The 25010-nt window shown below is 47.6% G+C and overlaps 1 protein-coding gene across 4 annotated transcripts in view; it reads right to left on the bottom strand.

Moving 5' to 3' along the window:
* The window catches only part of LOC139277961 (transmembrane protein 53-A), a 114343-nt gene that overhangs the window by 31719 nt on the left and 57614 nt on the right, over window positions 1–25010 (bottom strand). For 2 of the 4 annotated variants that reach the window (XM_070896596.1, XM_070896597.1), the window contains exons 3-4: window positions 23979–24279; window positions 10273–10530 (exon numbers count right to left, since the gene is read on the bottom strand). In XM_070896596.1, the coding sequence (XP_070752697.1) occupies window positions 10273–10275 (3 nt within the window). In that variant the 5' untranslated portion in view covers window positions 10276–10530; window positions 23979–24279. Of the gene's footprint in view, window positions 1–5406; window positions 5588–5680; window positions 5884–10272; window positions 10531–23978; window positions 24280–25010 lie in introns of those variants that run through there. The other 2 variants (XR_011596188.1, XM_070896599.1) reach the window with 2 other exon arrangements.

Here is a 25010-nt window from a genome sequence, read left to right as displayed (position 1 = left end):
TAAATGTCCTAGGCACTTCATGGGAGCATTATCACAATTTGACACCAAGCTGCATAAGGTGATGTCAAATAGGTAGGTTTTAAGGAACGTCTTAAAAGGAGGAGAGAGAGAGAGAGGCAGGAAGATTTAGGGAGGGATTTCCAGAGTTTATAGCTTAGGCAACCAATGGTGGAGCAATTAAAATTTTGCGTGTGCAAGAGGCCAGAACTGGAGGAGCGTAGAGATCTCAGAGGGTTGTGGGGCTGGAGGAGGTTACAATGATAGGGAGGGACGAGGCCATAGAGGGATTTGCAAACAAGGACTGCTAGTAACCTTCTGGTTCTCGGAATTTCACTCATAACAAAGGCTGGCTTTAAACCACTGCAAAGGTTGTGTCAACTACAGGAGACACAACCTTTATAAAGGTAAATGTAGTAACATTTGGAGACGTCAGATGCACACTCACACACGCAGACACACAAACACACACATGGACACACAAACACATGACGCACAAATGCAGACACACACACACAACACAGACACACACACACACGCAGACACACACACAAACGCAGACAGACACACACGCAGACACAAACACACACAAACATTAACGCACACACAAACACACACACACATTAACACACACACACACAAACGTAGACACACACACACACACACTAACGCACACACAAACGCACACACACATTAACACACACACACAAACGCAAACACACACACACACACAAATGCACACACACAAATGCACACACACAAACGCAGACACACATTAACGCAGACACACACACAAACGCAGACACACATTAACGCAGACACACACACACACACAAACGCAGACACACATTAACGCAGATACACAAACTGACGCAGACACACAAACAAGCACATGGTTGCACAAACAGAGACACAGCAAGACACAGACGAGGAAACAGGAAAAGACACGTACAGAGAAAATGAGAGACGCACAGACAGTGGGGAAGAGAAACATACACATACAGAGACAGAGGCATGCAGAGACAGACAAGAGAGAGACACAGTCCATTCACTGAAAGCCAAGAGAAGGAAGTTAGGGGAGAAGGAGACACTTTCATGCTGGGTGAGGATGGGCAGAAGAGTTAAACTGGGAATAAGATTCAACCGGTAGCCACTTTCAACTTGGCAGCAAACAGCTCTGGAAAGAAGAGCATGATGGGCTTGATTGGGTTAAACATAATAATGGTGGTGAGTAAAGAAGGCAGGCTAGGGAACGTCTACAAATTCCTTACACTTACTTCATGTTTCATCTGGACTGTTGGATTCCTACATTATATTGTTTTTCGGTTCCTAATAACCCAGCATTGAATGATAAAGAAAAAATAACTGGAATTATTATGCTTTGAAAACAACTGTACACTCAGGCAGAGCATTCGTCTGCCCCTGAGCTAGGCTACATCGGTCGTTCCCTAATTCCAACACGTGCAGGATCACCAGATAGGGTGCGTTCAGATCCTTAGCTTAGTGAAGAAAGATTTAAACAGTGCCTATCACAACCTTCGGGCATCACAAAGTCACTTGGTCAATGAAGCACTTTTGAAGTGTAGTCACTCTGGAGCCTTGCATACCCTCACCTCATCACATACTCTCACCCCTCACATACCCTCACCCCTCACACACTCACCCCTCACACACTCTCACCTCATCACACACTCTCACCCCTCACATACTCTCACCCCTCACATACTCACTCCCCCCACACACTCTCCCTCCTCACATACCCTCACCCCCCTCACATACTCACCCCCCTCACATACTCACCCCCTCACCCCTCACATACCCTCCCCCTCACACACTCTCACCCCTCACATACCCTCACCCCTCACATACTCACCTCCTCACATACTCTCCCCCTCACACAGTCTCACCCCTCACATGCTCACCCCCTCACACACTCTCCCCCTCACACTCCCTCACCCCTCACATACCCTCACAAACTCACCCCCTTCACATACTCACCCCTCCCTCTAATACTCTTAGCCCCACACATACTCTGACCCTTGTAAAATATGTCACTCTCTTTCACACTATATAATGTGACAAATTCGCTCTCCTGCAGATAATCTCTGCATTTATGGACTGTCCTTGGGAATATCATTGAGGTTGTATAAAGCAGAGGTTCTCAACCATTTTGCTTCTGAGGCCCCTCTGCTGTGTTATAAAAATTCCATAGACCCCCTGTAACACAACACAAGTATTTTTTCTGTATAAAAATTAGTTATATAATTAAACATATATATTTATTATTATTTTTGTTTTACTTACTTGTTGCTGGTGCTGAGCAACAATGGTGCATTCTAAAATGACTAATATTCAGTGCAAAATTGGACAGACTGCAGAGAAAGTTCTGCAGCTAACCAATCATGACTGTAACTATTGAAAGAGCGTCCAGTGCATCAGCACAGTGATAAACACCACAAACATTAAAGTAAAGGAAGACACGAGGTTATGGGGCTAAGTGAGATAGTTTTGTATTACTTTGGCAACGAGACAACACAGATACGATGGGCAGAACGACCTCCTTCTGTGCTATGAGCTCACTTGTAAATGAATTACAGCGCGAGCCGTTCTAGGAGGGCGACGCCTTCGAGGAAGGCGACTGGGTGACGTTACCAAAACCCAGGTTGCCTATTGGAGCGTGGGCAGAAATTTCAGCACGGCCTAGGTACAGCAGAGGTGCGGTGAATGACTGGGGCAGAGGAACGGAGAGAGATTGGGGCGCACAAGTAACGTGATAGGGGCCCAGGAGTGGCATGAGTTCGGGGCTCAGAAGAGGCGAGGGCCCAGGGGCAGCATGGGCCAGCCCACACTGCGATATGTGTGTGCACTAGGTCCGTGCAGCGAAGCTGGTTTCCAGTCGTCTTGGTTAACCCTTGCCACTGGACCAAGACCTAGCTCTGTCAAGCCCGTGTGATGGCTGGTGTGCAACAGCCACCACACGTTCAAAAAATCCACGCACAGGCATCTTCCACCCTTCAATATGCAGTTCGGAACCTGAAATATCAGGTCCTCATCAAAACATCCCTTTTTGGTGTGGAAGCAAGTCATCCTCGATACGAGGGACTGCCTAAGAAGAAATGAAAGGGCAGACGTGCTGATTTACATTGCACATCAGGAGGGTTTTCTCGGGAACAAGGCATCAGCACTCCCGTTCAACTGAGCAAAAACCCTCTGTAATGTATGCACCTGTGAGTCACGTGATGTTCACGAGACTCAATCCCCAGTCAGTTGGGTCTAGGTCATCCACGATGAGGTATGCAGTTGTGAGCTTAGTGGATGAACTGCTAATGTGTGGTGTGATTGTTAAACCTTTGTCAGTAAACCAACTAGTTCTTAATAGCAATGTGTTGCTACGAATTCTTAAGCAAAGAACCCATGAAGCAAATACATTACACTCTCCGTCCAATTGTGTTCTCGAAGGAAGCAAGAAATCATCCTTCGCATTCACCACATTTCAGCGTCCTCGGAAATCCGCCACCATTCACTGAATTCATTGAAGTTTGGGGGGTAACAAGTTAAAAACTCTTCCATTGTATTTTACATCCAACGTGCTTCCTTGTTAAAAACAAATCTAAATTTATCTCACTGCTGTCCACTTGAAATAGAAAAAAAAAAACAAGTGCTTTGGTTGACCGGGAACTGCAGGAAATACTGTGAAACAAGTTCCAATAAAAGTAGCTCAGTATCAGGGCACAGCTCATGAGTGCCCATAAAAACGTCCCATAAACAGCTTCCGAACCTCAGTGAACTTCAGGATTCACTCACCTCTAAATCAAAGTTATACACATGAACTGCTCCCGGCACGTCATCCATATGGGCGCTTTATAAAATCAGAATAGATCGCAACACATTTTCTTTAAATTCGCTCATCCCGAACTGCCCTTGAGAGGGTGGTGGGGAGCCATCATATCAGGGGGCAGTTAAGAGTCAGCGACATTGCTGTGGGTCTGGAGTCACAAATCGGCCAGACCAGGTAAGGACAGCAGATTTCCTTCCCTAAAGGACATTATTGAACCCGATGGATTTTTACAACAATCCAATAGTTTCATGGTCACCATTCCAGATGAACTGAATTTAAATTCCCCAGCTGCCATTTGAACTTACACCTCCCAATAATTAGTCCAGTCCTCGGGATTACTAGTCCAGTAACATAACCACTATGCTACCGTACCTCATGGGATCTTTTACATTCACCTGAGAGGGCAGACAGTGTCTTGGTTTAATATCTGTCCTGATCTGAAAGACAGCACCTCTGGCAGTACTGCACTGGAGTGTCAGCTCAAGTCTCTGGAGTGGGGCTTGAACCCACAACCTTCTGATTCAGAGACAAGGGTGCCAGCCACTAAACCACTGCTGTCACCTGTCAGAGTGAGAGATCCTGGTACTCCATGATCCACGATCGGATCAGCCATGATCGTATTAAATGGCGGAGCAGGCTCGAGAGGCCGTATGGCCTACTCCTGCTCCTATTTCTTATGTTCTTATGGTACTGCCTGTGGTTATTCGTCCATTAATACACTAAAATCCAAACTGAAACAGAGCAGGCATCTTGGGCAGGGGGCAGCAGCAAGGCAGGCGGTATTTTGCCACGGCCTCTGATGGTAGTGCCGAGCCAGTCCCCAGGGTTGGTGCAATTATCAGCAATGGCGTACAATTGACACCAAGGGGTGAGCCATGGGAAGGCTCGATCAGGGTCACTCCTGCAGACCCCCAAGGACCTTCCTCGACCATTGCAGAAGGTTACGGCAGTAAAGTAACAGTTCCCAGGAAGGGCCGAAGTACCACACACACCAGTTCGAGAAGACACAATAACTGGATTACCCCTTTAGCCCTGATAACACTGCCCCATGTACAGAATAAGGAGTACATTCCCCCAATAACACTGCCCCATGTACAGAATAAGGAGTATATTCCCCCAATACCCCCAGTAACACTGCCCCATGTACAGAATAACGAGTATATTCCCCCAATACCCCCAGTAACACTGCCTCGTGTACAGAATAAGGAGTATATTCCCCCAATACCCCCAGTAACACTGCCCCATGTACAGAATAACGAGTATATTCCCCCAATACCCCCAGTAACACTGCCCCATGTACAGAATAAGGAGTATATTCCCCCAATACCCCCAGTAACACTGCCCCATGTACAGAATAAGGAGTATATTCCCCCAATACCCCCGGTAACACAGCCCCGTGTACAGCATAAGGTGTATATTCCCCCACTACCCCGGTAACACTGCCCCATGTACAGAATAAGGAGTATATTCCCCCAATACCCACTGTAACACTGCCCCATGTACAGAATAAGGAGTATATTCCTCCAATACCCCTGGTAACAGCCCCATGTACAGAAAAAGGTGTATATTACCTCATTACTCTTGAATTACCAGGTTGGATAGACAGGGGCTCGATTTAACATCGCATCCAAAAGACAGCTCTCCCGCAGTACTGCACCAGAGTGTCTGTAGATTATGTGCTTGAGTCCTAGAATGGGACTTGAACCCAAAACTTCCTAACTGAGCGACAAAAGTGCTAAAACTGAGCTAAACTGATCCTTGGGGATTGAAATTGCAGTTGCAGTAATGTGTCCTTCAGAAATTCTCCTCCTCAATTTAGAATATTTAATAATCTCAATCATCTCAAGCAGTGACAGGAGGAACTTCCTGGGAGTGTTTTAACACACTTGTGCAGCGTGATCACAATTTCTGAAAAGAAGGAGAAGGGGTTAGGTTGTTGCATATTGCCGAGCCCAAAAGCAGCATTAAGTAGGAATGTCGCCTGCCCGGTTTCAATCCTGACTGTTTGGCTTTTAAGTTGCTGGCAGCGCAGTTTGTTCAGTCAGCATCTGTGGAGAGAAGAGAGCTCGTCATCGGAACCAGAAACAACAACTAGCATTTAAATAGCACCTTTAACATAGTAAAACATCCAGACAGGAGCGTTATCAAACAAAAAATTGACACCGAGCCGCAGGAAGGCCAGAATGTTCCCGTTGCCGAGCGTACGGGTTTGGGGGCGGGTTGGCAGTAATCCAGAAATTGACAGCGCGTGGGGAATGCGCCGTCATCCCGCGCCTCGAGCATTTATCTCGGGCGGCTTCAAAGGAGCGTTACGGACCCAATCGGCAGAGGTGAGCAACCTCATTCAAGTCATTAACTGCTTGTTGAGAGACACTTAAGAGACCCTTACGTCCTAGGGTCTTAAAAGAATTGGATGCATTGGTTGTAATCTACCAAAAATCTCTGGATTCTGGGAAGGTCGCAGCGGATTGGAAAACCACAAATGTAACGCCCCTGTTTAAAAAAGGAGGCAGACAGAAAGCAGGAAATTATAGACCAGTTAGCCTAACATCTGTCGTTGGGAAGCACCATTATTAAGGAAGCAGTAGCAGGACATTTGGAAAAGCATGATTCAATCAAGCAGAGTCAGCATGGTTTTATGAAAGGGAAATCATGTTTGACAAATTTGCTGGAGTTCTTTGAGGATGTAACGAGCAGGGTGGATAAGGGGGAACCAGTGGATGTGGTGTATTTGGACTTCCAGAAAACATTCAATAAGGTTCCACATAAAAAGTTACTGCACAAGATAAAAGTTCACGTGGTTGGGGGTAATATATTAGCATGGATAGAGGATTGGCTAACTAACAGAAAACAGAGAGTCGGGGTAATAGAAACATAGAAAATAGGTGCAGGAGTAGGCCATTCGGCCCTTCTAGCCTGCACCGCCATTCAATGAGTTCATGGCTGAACATGCAACTTCAGTACCCCATTCCTGCTTTCTCACCATACTCCTTGATTCCCCTAGTAGTAAGGACTTCATCTAACTCCTTTTTGAATATATTTAGTGAATTGGCCTCAACAACTTTCTGTGGTAGAGAATTCCACAGGTTCACCACTCTCTGGGTGAAGAAATTCCTCCTCGTCTCGGTCCTAAATGGCTTCCCCCTTATCCTTAGACTGTGTCCCCTGGTTCTGGACTTCCCCAACATTGGGAACATTCTTCCTGCATCTAACCTGTCTAACCCCGTCAGAATTTTCTATGAGGTCCCCTCTCATTCTTCTGAACTCCAGTGAATACAAGCCCAGTTGATCCAGTCTTTCTTGATAGGTCAGTCCCGCCATCCCGGGAATCAGTCTGGTGAACCTTCGCTGCACTCCCTCAATAGCAAGAATGTCCTTCCTCAGGTTAGGAGACCAAAACTGTACACAATACTCCAGGTGTGGCCTCACCAAGGCCCTGTACAATTGTAGCAACACCTCCCTGCCCCTGTACTCAAATCCCCTCGCTATGAAGGCCAACATGCCATTTGCTTTCCTAACCGCCTGCTGTACCTGCATGCCAACCTTCAATGACTGATGTACCATGACACCCAGGTCTCTTTGCACCTCCACTTTTCCTAATCTGTCACCATTCAGATAATAGTCTGTCTCTCTGTTTTTACCACCAAAGTGGATAACCTCACATTTATCCACATTATACTTCATCTGCCATGCATTTGCCCACTCACCTAACCTATCCAAGTCGCTCTGCAGCCTCATAGCATCCTCCTCGCAGCTCACACTGCCACCCAACTTAATGTCATCCGCAAATTTGGAGATACTACATTTAATCTCCTCGTCTAAATCATTAATGTACAGTGTAAACAGCTGGGGCCCCAGCACAGAACCTTGCGGTACCCCACTAGTCACTGCCTGCCATTCTGAAAAGTCCCCATTTACTCCTACTCTTTGCTTCCTGTCTGACAACCAGTTCTCAATCCATGTCAGCACACTACCCCCAATCCCATGTGCTTTAACTTTGCACATTAATCTCTTGTGTGGGACCTTGTCGAAAGCCTTCTGAAAGTCCAAATATACCACATCAACTGGTTCTCCCTTGTTCACTCTACTGGAAACATCCTCAAAAAATTCCAGAAGATTTGTCAAGCATGATTTCCCTTTCACAAATCCATGCTGACTTGGACCTATTATATTACCTCTTTCCAAATGCACTGCTATGACATCCTTAATAATTGATTCCATCATTTTACCCACTACTGATGTCAGGCTGACCGGTCTATAATTCCCTGTTTTCTTTCTCCCTCCTTTTTTAAAAAGTGGGGTTACATTGGCTACCCTTCACTCCATAGGAACTGATCCAGAGTCAATGGAATGTTGGAAAATGACTGTCAATGCATCCACTATTTCCAAGGCCACCTCCTTAAGTACTCTGGGATGCAGTCCATCAGGCCCTGGGGATTTATCGGCCTTCAATCCCATCAATTTCCCCAACATAATTTCCCGACTAATAAGGATTTCCCTCAGTTCCTCCTCCTTACTAAACCCTCCGAAATGGGTAATTTTCCGGTTGGTAAACAGTAACTAATGGGGTGCCGCAGGGATCGGTGCTGGGGCCTCAACTATTTACAATCTATATTAATGGGTATTAATGACTTGGATGAAGGGACCGAGTGTAATGTAACCAAGTTTGCTAATGAGACAAAGATGGGTGGGAAAGCAAATTGCGAGGAGGACACAAAAAATCTGCAAAGGGATATAGACAGGCTAAGTGAGTGGGCAAAAATTTGGCAGATGGAGTATCATGGGGGAAAATATGAGGTTATCCACTTTGGCAGAAAAAATAGAAAGGCAAATTATAATTTAAATGACGAAAAATTGCAGTATAGAGGGACCTGGGGGTCCTTGTGCATGAAACACAAAAAGTTAGTATGCAAATACAGCAAGTAATCAGGAAGGCAATGGAATGTTGGCCTTTATTGCAAAGGGGATACAGTATAAAAGCAGAGAAGTCCTACTGCAACTGTACAGGGTATTGGTGAGGCCACGCCTAGAGTACTGTGTACAGTTTTGGTCTCCGTATTTAAGGAAGCATATACTTGCATTGGAGGCAGTTCAGAGAAGGTTCACTAGGTTGATTCCGGAGATGAGGGGGTTGACTTATGAAGATAGGTTAAGTAGTTTGGACTTATACTCATTGGAGTTCTGAAGAATGAGAGGTGATCTTATCGAAACATATAAAATAATGAGGGGGCTCGACAAGGTGGATGCAGAAAAGATATTTCCACTCATAGAGGAAACTAAAACTAGGGGACATAGTCTCAGAATAAGGGGCCGTCCATTTAAAACAGATGAGGAGGAATTTCTTCTCTCAGAGGGTTGTAAATCTGTGGGATTCTCTGCCCCAGAGAGCTGTGGAGGCTGGGTCATCGCATATATTTAAGGTGGAGATAGACAGATTTTTGAGTGATAAGGGAATAGAGGGTTATGGGGAGCCGGCAGGGAAGTGGAGCTGAGTCCATGATCAGATCAGCCATGATGTTATTAAATGGCGGAGCAGGCTGGAGGGGCCAAATGGCATGCTCCTGCTCCTATTTCTTATGTTCTTAACGCCAGCCTTTGATGTTTAATGCAGAAGCTCGGGATTGACGCAGCTCAGGTACCTCGCCTGTGAAGAGGAAGCAGAGGCTCAGTAGCCGTTGGCAAGTCCATTCTGGGAAAAGTACAGAAATACTCCAACATTACATCTCATTACTTGCCTCATGGAAAGGCTGTTGCTCACTCCGTTTTGCACAACAGTGGGGCAATGAATGCCCAAGTCTACGTTTATATCCCTTCTAGAGAGGAGGTCTATGAGCATCTGCCATCTGTTGTCCACAGCTAGCATGTGCTCACGTGACTGATGCATTAGCTGCACCATGCAGGTGTCCATCCTTTCCATGGAACAGCACATCGTCGCCATCGCCTGCGACATGGTGGTGCTCATGTTGGAGATGGACTCCTCCATTCTTTGTACATTTGCAGACATCGCAACTGCCAGAGCCTCATGCAATTGTTGCTGCCCCTCCAAGATCACCCTCTTTCCCGATGCCCCCCCCCCCCCCCCGAGGCTCAGTATCTGTATGCAGCTCAGTAGAGCTGGGAAGGTCCTGCGCCCTCCAGCGAGGAGTCTCCACAGCTGTCCCTGTCAACACCGTCTGTTCTTGCTCACTTGTGAAGTGTGAGCCACCAGGTGACAACACTACTCTATCTCGCACAGGACCCACCAAGGTGTGCGTATCTGCACTGGTGCTGGGTGCACTTGGGTCTGCTGACAGTGCGCCCTCAGGGCCTGGAGGCTCCTCTGAGTCATCTTCCTCCTCCAGCTGGACAGTGGAGGGGGGGGGGGGCGGCACTTGATGCACCTGTGAGAGAGTAACGGGATGAATTAGAAGTGCTCTAATAAGAATGTGTAATGTTACCATTTTGCAAATGATGGCATTTCACTGGCTGCTGACATCACTCCCCATATGAGTGACTGCTGTATGCCATGTGGCTGTATGAGATGTAATTCTGTCGCCAGGTTGCTGGGATGTCCCCCTCTCTCCATCCGCCATCGCCAGCTGCTCAGCAACTCCAGAGATCTCCGGGGCCTCCTCCTCCGCTGCAGTCAGTTATGTGGATAGCGGAGGGCCACCTCCAGTGCTCTGCCTCTCCCATGTCTTCTGGGCTCTTCTTTCCTGCAAGGAGGGAAAGAAGAGAACTTTGAGTTAGAGTGATGGAATGAGTGGGCGATATCTGTAGAGGATGACAATCAGGGAGCAGGGTGTCATCGCCAAATGGACTCCTTCTATGGTGTTACTTCATATGATTACATTAGGATGAGGGTGCGTGTCAGGGGTGGTTAGTCACATGGGGATGTGAGTATGTACATAGAGAGAGAGGGATGGGTGAATGTGCAAGGTATGTTGGTGTGAGGAATGATGTGCAGGAGCAGGCTTGGGAAGGCAGGGTGATGAGGTTGGAGTGACAGGCACATCAGGATGGAGGTGAGTGTGGCAATGCACTCACCTTTCCTGACCTCATGAGATCATTGAATCGTTTCCTGAACTGGATCCAGCTCCACCTGACCACTTCTCTGCTTCTGATCTCCTCTGCTATTTCCAGCCAGGCTCGCTTGGTGTCTTTGGGAGGTCACACATGATTGCTTTAAGTGGGGCCATTTAGTCAAGATTGCCCTGAAGAATATGCTAAGCAGAACATCACGTTCCCGACCCGACTCCATGGTAAAGCTTCTAGCCAAAAAGTTATTAGGACAGGTGACTAACAGCTTGGTCAATGAGATAGCTTATAAGGAGTGTCTTAAAGGAGGTGGAGATAGAGGCGGAGAGGGCTCGGGAGGAAATTCCATAGTTCAGAGATCGAGTTTACATTGGACTAGGGAAACTGAGGCTGTGTGGGTTTGTACGGTTGAGTTAATTAATCCCTTCACCAGTTGAGCAAATGAAAGAGCTACCCAGACACTTGTCCCTAGGATTTCATCATCATCATAGGTAGTCCCTCGGAATCGAGGAAGACTTGCTTCCACTCCTGAAGTGAGTTCTTTGGTGGCTGAACAGTCCAATACGAGAGCCACAGACCCTGTCACAGGTGGGACAGACATTCATCGAGGGAAGAGGTGGGTGGGACTGGTTTGCCGCACGCTCCTTCCGCTGCCTGTGCTTGACCTCTTCACGCTCTTGGCGTTGAAATTCAAAGAGCTCAACGCCCTCCCAGATGCACTTTCTCCATCTAGGGCGGTCTTCGGCCAGGGATTCCCAGGTGTCAGTGGTGATGTTGCACTTTATCAGGGAGGCTTTGAGGGTGTCCTTGTAATGTTTCTGCTGCCCACCTTTGGCTCGTTTTCCGTGAAGGAGCTCCGCATCGAGCATTTGCTTAGGGAGTCTCGTGTCTGGCATGCGAACTAAGTGACCTGCGCAGCGAAGCTGATCGAGTGTGATCAGTGCTTCAGTACTGGGGATGTTAGCCTGGACGAGGACACTGATGTTGTTGGTTTAGAACCTACATGGACAACCAGTTGGATCCAATCACTGTAAAGTTACTTTCAGAGAAGTTGAGCTGTCCTGTAGAAAGGTTTTGATTTGACAGGGTTGAGTGGGGGGGAGGGGGGGAAATACCATTGCGCTCCCTATCACAATTCAGGTACCTGGACTGGAAATTCTGCGGGTTTGAATGAATACAGCATTGGGCCTGCTGGCGGCCCCCTCTCCAATCGCCTGATAGGCCTACAGTTTACTGGGCCATTTCCTGCCTGTGTGAGCCTGGACAGTGAGTGTTGGCAGGCTATTGGATCCTGATGGCCTGGCAGCCTGATCCTGACCTCGCCTGATGTCCATACATGTACACTTCCACCCGAGGTGAATGCCTAATCTCACGTTGGAAGAACAGCCACTTACACAAGGTACCAAAGGGCAGCCAGCGCCTGTGGAAACATACACCTCACCAACCTCAGCCTACATGTCAGGCTGTGTGGGAACAGAGCCCAATTTGGTGGCGTAAATCCGGGTAATTGGCTTCTAGGATCTGAATGAATTGAGTGTTCGTATAAATGTGGTTTAAGAAGCAGATGGGATGACAGTTAGGAGTGTTATTCTGGAAGCATGAGGTTAAAGAAGCCTTTTCATCATCTGAACCGATCTTGTGACTGTTGTGATCTTGTGATGAGATATAATTGGAGATGGAGGGAAAAGAAAAAAATAACATCAGCACAGAGATAAGAAGGAGCTATTTGTGTGAGAAAGGCAACGACTTCAGGCAGTGAAGACGTATTGAAATTTGCAGGACATTGGCCCCACTCCAATGTGATGTGAGCCAGTCATCAAGTTGCAACCAATCAGCCATGCGAGAGTCAAACGGACCCTGCAAGAGGAATGACAGACACCTCCATCCATCACAGAGATGCAACTATAGCGGGAGTGATTAGAAATATGTGTCAAAGAATCCGTACAACCGAAGAATTTACACCATGAAATTTTACCGAAAAGAGAAGTTAGTTCAATGGCCTGTTCATCGGTTACAGACGGAGGGAGCTTCAGAATAAAACAGAAATAAAATCAGTTTCATCTATTTGCTGCGGAGTTCATCGCAGGATTTTGCTGGGAGATCCTCGGTGTAAAACTCACGAGTTCAGGAGTCCCGTTCACAGGCTGGCAGCGAGTTACAGGTCAGTCTTAAAAGATCTCAGGTGTCATTGTTTTCCTGCTATGTGTCTTTTAACCAGATTTCTCTTTCTCATCGCCCTTGGCTCAATGATCGAAATTGCCACCCTGAGTCAGAAAGTTGTAGGTTCAAGTCCCACTCCCGGGTCTTGATCAGTTAATCTAGACTGACACTTTTGTGCGGTGCTGAGGGAGTGCTGCACTGGCGGGGGTGCCGCCTTTCAGATGGGACATTAAACTGAGACCCTGTCTGTCCTCTCAGGTGGATGTAAAAGACCCATGGCACTATTCGAAGAAGAGCAGGGGAGTTCTTCTGGCCAATATTATTCCTCATCCAGCACCTAAAGCAAATGATCTGATTATTATCACATTGCTGTCTGTGGAAGCTTGCTGTGCGCAAGTTGCCCGCCGCGTTTCCTACATTACAAGTGACTACACTTCAAAAGTACTTCATTGGCTTTGAAGCGTTTTGAGACACCCTGAGGTTGAAAAAGGCGCTATAGAAATGTAAATAATGTTGTTATTTCTTTCTCCTTTACTTTTCATATCTACACCCTGTCTCCCTTTTTTTGCCCCAGTTTTTCCCATTCTCTTCTTCGGAGCTGACCCATTTTGGCCTCCAGTTCAATAGGCTGCACTCCAGGTGTGAGCCTAGGCAGTGGGTGTTGGCATGCTATTGGATCCTGGACGCTTCACACTCTAATCCTGCCCTCGCCTGATGTCAATATATGTACACTTTCCAGCAGGGATCACCATATAGTGATTAGGTGAAGGAACTCGGACTGATTTCCTATCTAGACAAACTCCAGCATCCTGCTGAAATCAATTAATTCAGCTAAGAGCAGCACTGAACCTGGGATTGTCTGGATAATAGGAACAGGAGAAGGCCATTCCTGTGACTGTTCCATAACTCAGTTAGATCATGGCTGACCTGTACCTCAACTCCATTTACCTGCCTTTGCTGTGTATCCCTCGATGCCCTTACCCAACAAAAATTAGAGATCTTAGACTGTGGCTCAGTGGGTAGCACACTTGCCTTTGATATTGGAAGGTTGTGGGTTCAAGTCCCACTCCAGGGACTTGAGCACAAAAATCTAGGCTGACATTCCAGTGCAGTGCTGAGGGAGTGCTGCACTGTCGGAGGTGCTGTCTTTCTGAGGCTCTGTCTGCTCTCTCAGGTGGAGTTAAAAGTTCCCATGGCATTATTTTGAAGAAGAGCAGGGGAGTTATCCCTGGTGTCGTGGCCAATATTTATCCTTCAATCTGCATAACAAAAAACAGATTATCTGGTCGTTAACAACTGCTATTTGTGGGAGCTTCCTGTGCGCAAAGTGGCTGCCACGTTTCCCACATTACAACCGTGACTACACTCCAAAAGTACTTCATTGGCTGTAAAGCGCTTTGAGACGTCCGGCGGTCGTGAAAGGCGCTATAGAAATGCAAGTCTTTCTTTCTTGAAAGTTTCAGTTGAACTCCAGCATCCACTGCCTTTTGGGGGAGAAAATTCATCATTTGCACTACCCTTATTGTGACAAAGGGCTTCCTAATTTCATTCCTAAATGGCCTAGCTCTAATTTTAAGATAATGTCCATTTGTTTTGGATTCCCCCACCAGAGGAAATAGTTTCTCTGTGTCTGCCCTATTGAATCCCTTTATCATTTTAAACATCTCTAATAGAATACAAACCAATTCCAAGCAACCTGTCCTCATAATTTAACCTTTTAAACCCTGGCATCATTCTGATGAGTCTTGCGAGTGAGGGCATGCAGGACAATTGACCATGGAGACCAATCTTGTCCATATCATATAAACTACGCACACTCGTACTTTACACTGAAAAGCACTGAAGAGCAATAAAACAAAACTGAGAGGTTATTATTGTGTTCCTAACACAGATGAGGCTGCACACAGGGAGGTTAAAGTAACAGTGACCTCAGTCTTTAATAAGACACTCCAGAGTGAGGAGCAGGCCTTAGGGGCCGGCTTATATATAGTGCTCCCAAGGGATGCTGGGATCCCTTGGGACTTCAGGGGATGAGCTCCCTGGTGGCGGAACATGGGAGTGCATGCTTTACAGATACACAGCAGTTATAACTATCAGGAAAGATTGAAGAGGCTGGGGCTCTTTTAGAAAAGAGAAGGTTAAAGGGTGACCTAATTGAGGTCTTTAAAATTATGAAAGGTTTTGACAGAGTAGGTACGGAGAGAGTGTTTCTGTTATGTATGTAAACCTGTAAATACCTTGTTTAACCACTAGAGGGCTCACCCCCTGGAGTCCCAAAGGATCCCACAATCCCTTGGGAGCACAGGTACTTAAGGAGGCCTCACAGGCTGGAGAGGCACTCTGGAGACCTGCAATAAAAGACTACGGTCACACTTTACTTTGAGCTCACAGTATCTGGTCAGACTCTTTATTCATGCACTACAGTTTCCACTTGTGGGCAAGAGCAAAATTCAATATCGGAGAGTCGCCAAGAAATCCAATAGGGAATTCAGAAGAAACTTCTTTACCCAAAGAACGGTAAGAATGTGGAACATGCTACCACTTGGAGTAGCTGATGCAAATAGCACAGATGCATTTAAGGAGAGGCTAGACAAGCATATGAGGGAGAAGGGAATAGAAGAATATGTTGATGGGGTGAGAGGCAGTAGGGTGGGAGGAGGCTCGTGTGGAGCATAAACACTGGCATTGACCTGTGGGGCCGAATGACCTATTTCTAGTGCTGTACATTCCATGTCATTCTATGATTTGTTTTTCTCCCTAGCGCAGGCTGGCTGCTATCCTGTCTGAGATCAGTACAACGTAGGTTAGGGAATGACCTATGCTTTTTTTGATGTGCAAACTTGTTGAATAAATTCGTTCAACTATAAAGAGAGGGCTTGCCCAATGGTGCATTTTTATATTGCAGAATTGCTTCAGGGATTCTGGTCCTGCCCTTGGGCAGGGCTGCCAACTGTCCGATTTTAAAACAGGCCGTCCAGGAATGTCTTAAATGTAAACCTGACATTATAATGTCTGGGCAATTCTAAAAGTAGGAGTCAATTTCTCCTGTTGTGCCTCATGAGACTGAGACTTCAGTTCAAATAACTTTCATCAGCCGCAAACCAAACTTTGGATTGCAGAACTTTGCCCTTTCTTATGTCACAAGAGATTTTCTTTTTTTAAATTCATTCTGGGATTGCAAGCATCGCTCGCAAGGCCAGCATTTATTGCCCATCCCAAGTCGTCCTTGAAAGTAACAAAAAAAAGACTAGTATTTATACAGCGCCTTTCACGTCCCAAAGTGCTTTACTGCCAATGAAATAGTCTTGAAGTGTAGTCATTGTTGTAATGTAAGAAATGCAGCAACCAATTTGAGCACAGCAAGATCCCACAATCAGCAATCTGATAATGACCAGATAATCTGTTTCAGGTGATGCTGGTTGTGGGATAAATATTGGTCAGGACACCGGAGAGATCACTCCTGCTCTTCTTCAAAATAGTCCTATGCTATGGGTCTGCCCGTTCCACCTGAGAGGGCTGAGATTTGGTGGGTGGTTGTGGCGGAGGTTCTGCGAATGTTTGGTGTGGAGATGCGGCGGGAGATCATGGTGGATGTGCGCCGAGTGTTTTTGTGGTGGAGGAGCGGTGAGTGATTGTCGCGGAGATGCGGCAAATGTTTGTGGCAGAGGAGCGGCGAGAAATCATGGCGAACGTGCGGCGAAAGCGAGGTCGGGGCCCAGAAGAGCCCAGGGCCCAGGGGCAGCACGGGCCAGCCCACACTGCGATATGTGAGTGCACTAGGTCCGTGCAGCAGAGCAAGTCTCCAATCATCCTGGTTAACCCTTGCCACTGGATAAAGGCCTAACTCTCTCAAGCCCGTGTGGTGGCTGATGTGCAACGGTCACCACATGTTAAAAAAATCCACGCACAGGCATCTTCCAGCCCCTCAATTGGAGTTCAGGACTGGAACATCAGGTCTTCATTGAAACATCTGTGAACTCATGGGGAAGCAAGTCATCCTCGTTCAAGGGACTGCCTATAATGATATGAACACTGTCCCTGGGTCTGTTGTGCGTGTGATTCTGTATGTGTGTGTGTGTTTCTATATCTGTGTGTACCATTGTGTGTGTTTCTGTTTGTGTGTGTGTACCAGTGTGTGTGTTTCTGTGTGTGTGTACCAGTGTGTGTGTTGTGTGTACCAGTGTGTGTGTGTTTCTGTGTCTGTGTGTGTGTGTATCAGTGTATGTGTGTGTGTGTGTGTTTCTGTGTGTGTGTGTGTGTGTACCAGTGGTGTGTGTTTCTGTGTGTGTGTGTACCAGTGGTGTGTGTTTCTGTGTGTGTGTATCAGTGTGTGTGTGTTTCTGTGTCTGTGTTTCTGTGTGTGTGTTGTGTGTACCAGTGTGTGTGTGTTTCTATGTCTGTGTGTATCAGTGTGTGTGTGTGTGTGTGTGTGTTTCTGTGTGTGTGTGTGTGTGTACCAGTGTGTGTGTGTTTCTGTGTCTGTGTTTATCAGTGTGTGTGTGTGTGTGTGTGTGTGTGTGTGTTTCTGTGTGTGTGTGTGTGTGTACCAGCGTGTGTGTGTTTCTGTGTCTGTGTGTTGACTCTGCAACAGACCCAGGCACGGGGCAAGGAAAGCCCCAGTGGTGGAAAGTTCTGGGAACCATGTCACCTATCCCTCCGAAGCAAGCTACACTCACCATGTGACCATACGCTGAACCATCCCTAGTGAAGGGCGCCTGTTTGGGGAAAATTTAGGAATTAAAATGACTTAATTTACAACAAGAGGAGGAATCCAAAAATAAATAAATAGATTTTTGGGGGACTTATTCAGTACAAGAGACAATTGTGAAAGGACACTCAGTAGTGAGATGGTTAAAGCTCACGACTGCCAAGACGGTGGTAATTGGAGCGTGGGCAGGAGTGGCGAGAGACTGTGGAGAGATGTGAGGGACCCAGGAGAGGCGTGAGTTCGGGGCCAGGGGCCCAGGGGCAGCACGGGCCAGCCCACACTGTGATACGTGTTCGCACTCGGCCCGTGCAGCAGAGCAGGTCTCCAGTCGTCTTGGATAACCCTTGCCACTGGACGAAGACCTAGCTCTGTCAAGCCCGTGTGATGGCTGGTTTGCAATGGCCACCACACATTTAAAAAATCCACGCACAGGCATCTTCCACCCTTCAAGATGTAGTTCGGGACCTGGAATATTAGGTCCTTCATTGAAACACCTGTGAACTCATCCCTTTTTGGCGTGGGAGCAAGTCATCCTCATTTCGAGGGACTGCCTATGATGATGATCCCAGTAACTACACCTTAGTAACTCTATTCTAGTGATGCAGTTGCACACACACATACACACTCGTGATATATTCTCAGTGCCTGTAGGCTGATGTCATACCTTTCCCCCGGCCACAGTCCTTCCATTGTGTTGTGTTATTTCTGACTCGCTTCCTGTCGTCAGTTCACAGGGAGATTAATCCAATGTGATGCTTTCATGCAGCGTCTCACCCTGTTGTAATGGGGGGTGGGGTGGAGGGGGATGGGCAGCTCCGTGCCTTGATTCAGGTTGCTGGTGAGGAAGCTGATTAATACGTTAATGAGTTGATGTTTAAAAGCTGAAACTCTGACGACAGCAGAGATTGTTCTGCAGCAGAGTGAGAAGGATTGCTCACTGCCCCTCCAGGCTTGTTTGCTTCCAGCAATGCTCCAGCTTCATTCACTTTACACATCAGCTGAGCCTTCGTCTCATCCCTCGGTGTCCTTCTCCCTGTTTCTGCCAAATGCCTTCACTTCCTTCTGATGTTGGCCCATATTGGGGTACAGTTCCATGGACGGCCCTGCAGCACCTCACCCAGGTAAATCCTTCCTCATGGGCATGCCTGGACGGTGAGTTTTGGCAGAGGATTCGACCATCACAGCCGATTTACCAGAATGATACCGGGGCTACAAGGGTTAAATTACAAGGGCAGGTTGCATAGACCAGGCTTGTATTCCCTCGAGTATCGAAGATTAAGGCGTGATCCAATTGAGGTGTTTAAGATGATTAAAGGATTTGATAGTGTGGGTAGAGAGAAACTATTTCCTCTGGTGGGGTGTCCAGAACAAAGGGGCATAACCTTAAAATTAGAGCTAGACCATTCAGGGGTGATGTCAGCAAGCACTTCTTCACACTAAGTGATACGTCCTTACTACACAGTATAAATGCACAAGAGGCCCATGCTTGAGAGAAGGTCAGTCTGTGACCTGTCCTTTATTTCTTAGCACTCAAGTGATGGAGCTTCCCCTTTTATACCTGAAGGCCCAGGTTAGGAGTGTCTCCCACCTAGTGGTCAGTGTTCTCACGGTGTACAACTTAGGTCAGTTTATACATGGGTTACAATGCTGGTTGAATACATGACATCACCTCCTCCCCCAAAGTCTTATTGGGACCACAGGTTGAGTCTCTCTGGTGGTTTACGCTCCCTTGTAGAGCACCTGAGTTGGGGCTCCGGTTGTTGGGCGCTGGCCTGAGTTTCTGCTGTTTGCAGTGCCTCAGGCCTGTCCGGACTGCCCACAGTGACTGGGCTCTCCTCCCTTTGTTCACGGTGTTCGGTCACCTGTGGTGGAGTGAACTCTATATCATGTTCTTCCACTGTTTCTTCTATGGGGTTGCTGAACCTCCTTTCTGTTTGATCCACATGTTTGCGGCAGATTTGTCCATTGGTAAGTTTAACTACCAGAATCCTATTTCCCTCTTTGGCAACCACAGTGCCTGCGAGCCATTTGGGCCCTGCAGCGTAATTGAGGACAAAAACAGGATCATTTACATCAATACATCGCGCCCTCGCATTCCTGTCATGGTAGTGATATTGTGACTGGCGCCTGCTCTCGACAATTTCTTTCATGGTGGGGTGCATAAGGGATAATCGGGTTTTGAGCGTCGTTTTTATTAGTAGCTCTGCGGGTGGAACCCCTGTGAGCGAGTGTGGTCGGGATCTATAGGTCAACAGGAGGCGTGATAAGCGGCTTTGTAGGGAACCCCCTTGGAATCTGAGCATCCCCTGTTTGATTATCTGCACTGCTCGTTCTGCCTGGCCGTTTGAGGCCGGCTTGAACGGTGCCGTTCTAACATGGTTAATTCCATTGCCTGCCATGAAGTCCTGGAATTCAGTGCTTGTGAAGCACGGGCCATTGTCGCTGACCAAGATGTCCGGTAGACCATGGGCGGCGAACATTGCCCGTAGACTTTCTACCGTGGCAGAGGATGTGCTTGAATTTAAAATGTCACACTCGATCCATTTGGAGTAGGCGTCTACTACAACCAAAAACATTTTTCCCATGAAAGGACCTGCGTAGTTCACATGGATGCGTGACCAAGGCTTGGCGGGCCATGGCCAGGGGCGAAGGGGGGCTTCCCTGGGCGCATGGCCCAGCTGGGCACACGTGTTGCACCTGCGAACACAAAGTTCCAGATCTGCATCTATCCCTGGCCACCAAACGTGTGACCTGGCAACTGCCTTCATCGTGACAATGCCAGGGTGCCCATTGTGGAGTTCTCTGATGAACACCTCTCTGCCCATCTGGGGCATGACTACACGGTTTCCCCACAGTAGGCAATCGGCCTGAATCGAGAGTTCATCCTTGCGCCTGTGAAATGGTTTAAATTTCTCAGGGCATGCCCTGTACATGGCTGCCCAGTCCCCATTCAGGACACATTTCTTGACTAGAGACAATAGCGGGTCTCTATTTGTCCAGACTTTAATCTGACGGGCTGTCATGGGTGAGCCTTCGCTTCCGAAAGCTTCAACAGCCATGACCATCTCAGCACCATGCTCGGTAGCCCCCTCAGTGGTGGCTAGTGGGAGCCTGCTGAGTGCATCGGCGCAGTTTTCGGTGCCCGGTCTGTGCCGAGTTGTGTAGTCATAGGCGGCTAACGTGAGTGGCCACCTCTGTATGCGGGCCGATGCATTCGCATTTATGGCCTTGTTGTCGGCCAAAAAGGACGTTAGGGGTTTGTGATCTGTCTCCAGCTCAAGTTTCCTGCCAAACAGGTACTGGTGCATTTTCTTTACCGCATATACACATGCGAGCGCCTCCTTTTCTACCATCCCGTAGCCCCTTTCTGCCTGGGACAGACTCCTGGAGGCATAAGCTACCGGCTGTAACTGACCCTTGGCATTGACATGCTGCAACACACACCCGACACCATAGGACGACGCATCGCACGTTAACACAAGTTTCTTACATGGGTCATATAGCGTTAATAGATTGTTGGAACATAACAAATTGCGTGCTCTATTAAAAGCCCTTTCCTGGCTGTCCCCCCCAGACCCATTCGCGACCTTTGCGTAGGAGCACGTGTAGCGGCTCTAGCAGCGTGCTCAATTTGGGAAGGAAGTTACCAAAATAGTTCAGGAGTCCCAGGAACGAACGCAGCTCCGTCGTGTTACGGGGTCTGGGTGCTCTCTGGATCGCTTCTGTCTTGGATGCAGTAGGGCTGATCCCGTCTCCTGCTACCCTCATCCCCAGGAATTCTACCTCTGGAGCTAGGAAGACGCACTTCGCCTTTTTCAGTCGCAGACCTACCCGGTCCAGTCTGCGTAGCACCTCCTCCAGGTTGTGGAGGTGTTCTTCAGTATCGTAACCCGTAATGAGGATTCGTCCTGAAAAACCACCGTCCCTGGAATCGACTTGAGGAGGCTTTCCATATTTCGTTGGAAGATCGCGGCGGCCGAGCGAATTCCGAACGGACATCTGTTGTACTCAAACAATCCCTTGTGTGTCGTGATGGTGGTCAGCTTCTTCGACTCACTCGCCAGCTCCTGGGTCATGTAAGCTGAGGTCACGTCCAATTTTGAAAAATGTTTGCCACCGGATAGCGTCGCAAAGAGGTCCTCCGCTCTCGGTAGCGGGTAATGGGCTTGGAGTGACACCCGATTGATGGTGGCCTTGTAATCGCCACATATCCTGACCGACCCATCCGCCTTGAGCACCGGCACAATCGGGCTCGCCCAGTCACTGAATTCGACTGGCGAGATGAAATGCCTTCCCTCAACAGGCGGTCCAATTTGCCTTCTATCTTTTCCCGCATCACGTACGGCAACGCTCTGGCCTTGTGGTGTACTGGTCTGGCGTCCGGGTTTATGTGAATCACTACCTTGGCCCCCATGAAAGTGCCAATGCCGGGTTGAAATAATGAGTCAAATTTGTCCAGGACCTGTGAGCATGATACTCGCTCCACAGAGGAAATTGCATTGACATCGTCCCATTTCCAGTTCATGACAGCAAGCCAACTCCTCCCCAGTAGTGCGGGACCGTCCCCTGGGACAATCCAGAGTGGCAACCTGTTCTCCAAATCTTTGTGGGTCACGACTACTGTGGCGCTGCCTAGCACCGGAATGATCTGCTTTGTGTAAGTCCGTAGCTGTGCGTCAATCGGCGATAATTTTGGCCTCCTGGCCTTGGATGCCCACAACCTTTCGAACTGTTTGATACCCATCAGGGACTGGCTGGCACCCGTGTCTTACTCCATTGATACTGGGATGCCATTGAGGAGCACTTTCATCATTATCGGTGGCGTCCTGGTGTGTGAACTGTATACGTGCTCCACATGAACGCGCTGAACTTTAGCTTCCAGCGATTTCCCCCAGTGTCCATTTCTGCAATTTCTGCAGGTATTTTGCTCATCTCTGCAAACTCCGGCTGAATGTATGCCTCCACGCCTCCAGCATGAGTTGCGGTTTGAAACAAAAGGTCCCTTGCCAGTCGATCGTCCCTGACTGCCCCTGTTATTGTCCTTGAGTGCACCATTAACAGGTGTTGATGGCCCCATTACTGGCCGCATTGTCCCTTGCAATGGCGTGAATCGCTGTTCAGCTTGCCATTGTCTCTGTCGAACTCCCCCTCTGGGTTCGACTACATGTTGGGGCATGCCTGACTGCCCTTGTCTGCCTGGAGAACTGTGTGCTGCTTTAACAATGTTGAATCTCTGTCCCAACCATTCCTTAACACAGTACCTCTCGTCTATTCTGCTAGTGGCCATGCTCGCGTGGTTTAAATCCCAGTTTCTTGTCGCCATTGATACGTCCTTACTACACAGCATAAATGCACAAGAGGCCCATGCTTGAGAGAAGGTCAGTCTGTGACCTGTCCTTTATTCCTTTGTACTCAAGTGATGAAGGTGGGTGGAGCTTCCCCTTTTATACCTGAAGGTCCAGGTTAGGAGTGTCTCCCACCTAGTGGTCAGTGTTCTCATGGTGTACAACTTAGGTCAGTTTATACATGGGTTACAATGCTGGTTGAATACATGACACTAACGATATTGAAAATCTGGAACCCTCTCCCCCCAAAAAGCTATTGAGGGGTCAATTGAAAATGCAAAAACTGAGATTGATAGATTTTTGTTAGGCAAGGGTAACCAAACCAAAATGGAGTTGAGATACAGATCAGCCGTGATCTAATTGAATAGGAGAACAGGCTGAATGGCCTCCTCCTGTTCCTATGTTCCTCGTTGATCTCGATCCCATCCACACCCAAAGTCTGTGCACCCATGCACTTTTTAGCAGTGGTAGTTATTGGAGGTGTGCAATTTCTAGCCCAGGGGTAGAGTCCAAAAGACAGTGCTCATTGAGATCGGCTAACACAACGTACATCACAGAATCGGCCTTATAGAGTTATTGTTCCATCGCCAACCTGCAATCCCATGCTGACCAGGAATGGAGCTTTATAAAATTACCTGTTAAAAATGTCATAAAACTAGTAACTCTCTCCTAGTAACTCTATTCTAGTGATGCAGTTGCACACACACACACACACACACACAAACACACAAATACACACACACGTGATGTATTCCCAGTGGCTGTAGGCTGATGTCACATCTTTCCCCAATCACAGTCCTTCCATTGTGTTGTGTTATTTCTGACTCACTTCCTGTCATCAGTTCACAGGGAGATTAATCTAATCTGATGCTTTCATGCAGATCTCCAAGCCAATTTAACCAATGCCAGTTACCTGCTGGGGTTTAACACGGCCATAGGAATGCAGGGACAACAGCAGCACGGTGAGGTATCTGTTCTCTTGTCGGGAAGAGAGAGAGAGAGACAGATATGAAAGATTTGTTCAATCTCACATTCGCCCTTTCTCCTCAGCCTAGAAAATACAGCATGGAGCAATGGGTCATGATAAGTCTGTGCTCGCAATTCCTCACACGATCTGCTCCAATCCCAGCTGGACTATTGATGAGAGGATCACTGGCAGATTATGTGCTTTCCTGTTCAGACAGCTGATTGGCATTGGGAGAGTGAAGAGGAACCTAACAGAAAATAAACAGAGACAAAAAAATATTTAGTGAAATGCTTCAGAACAAGGGATGCTTGCTGTACAAGGCCCAGCAAACAGGGGCACAGTAAATCCAAAGACATCAGGAGCAGAAGGTAACAAGGATCAAGGGCAAATCATTCAGCCAATCGACCCTGTTCCTTCTGCTATCCATATGTCTTCCATTGAATCACCAGCTACACCCAACCTGTTGAATCTCCTGAGTTTCTCGCTGCCCCGAAGATAAATTAACCAAAAGCATTGAATGCAAAGCAAAATACAGCAGGAATCTGAAACAGAGGCAGAAAATGCAGGAAACATTCAGCAGGTCAGGGAACATCTGTGGAGCGAGAAACAGAGGAGTTAACATTTCAGGTGTGGATCCTTCAGCAGAACTAGAACAATTTACAGATGAACAATATTTAAAGGAAACAACAAGGGGAACAGAAAGAGAAAAGAATCTCTTGTGAGCAGGTGTGTGTTTGTGCGCGTATGTGAGAATGTGTGTGTGCATGTCTGTGTATGTGTGTGTATATATGTGCATGTATGCGCATAGGTATGTGCGTGCATGTATCTGTGTGCATGTGTGTCCGTGCGCATGTGTATGGATGTGGGCATGTATTTGCATGTGCATGTGTGTGCGCATATATGTACGTGTGCATGTATGTGCGTGTGCGTGGAGATGGCCATGGATTTGCATGTGCTGGTGTGCGCGCATATATGTGC

Source organism: Pristiophorus japonicus, chromosome 13, assembly GCF_044704955.1.
Source record: "Pristiophorus japonicus isolate sPriJap1 chromosome 13, sPriJap1.hap1, whole genome shotgun sequence".
Classification (NCBI taxonomy): domain Eukaryota; kingdom Metazoa; phylum Chordata; class Chondrichthyes; family Pristiophoridae; genus Pristiophorus; species Pristiophorus japonicus.
This window is presented reverse-complemented; position numbering and strand designations above follow the sequence as displayed.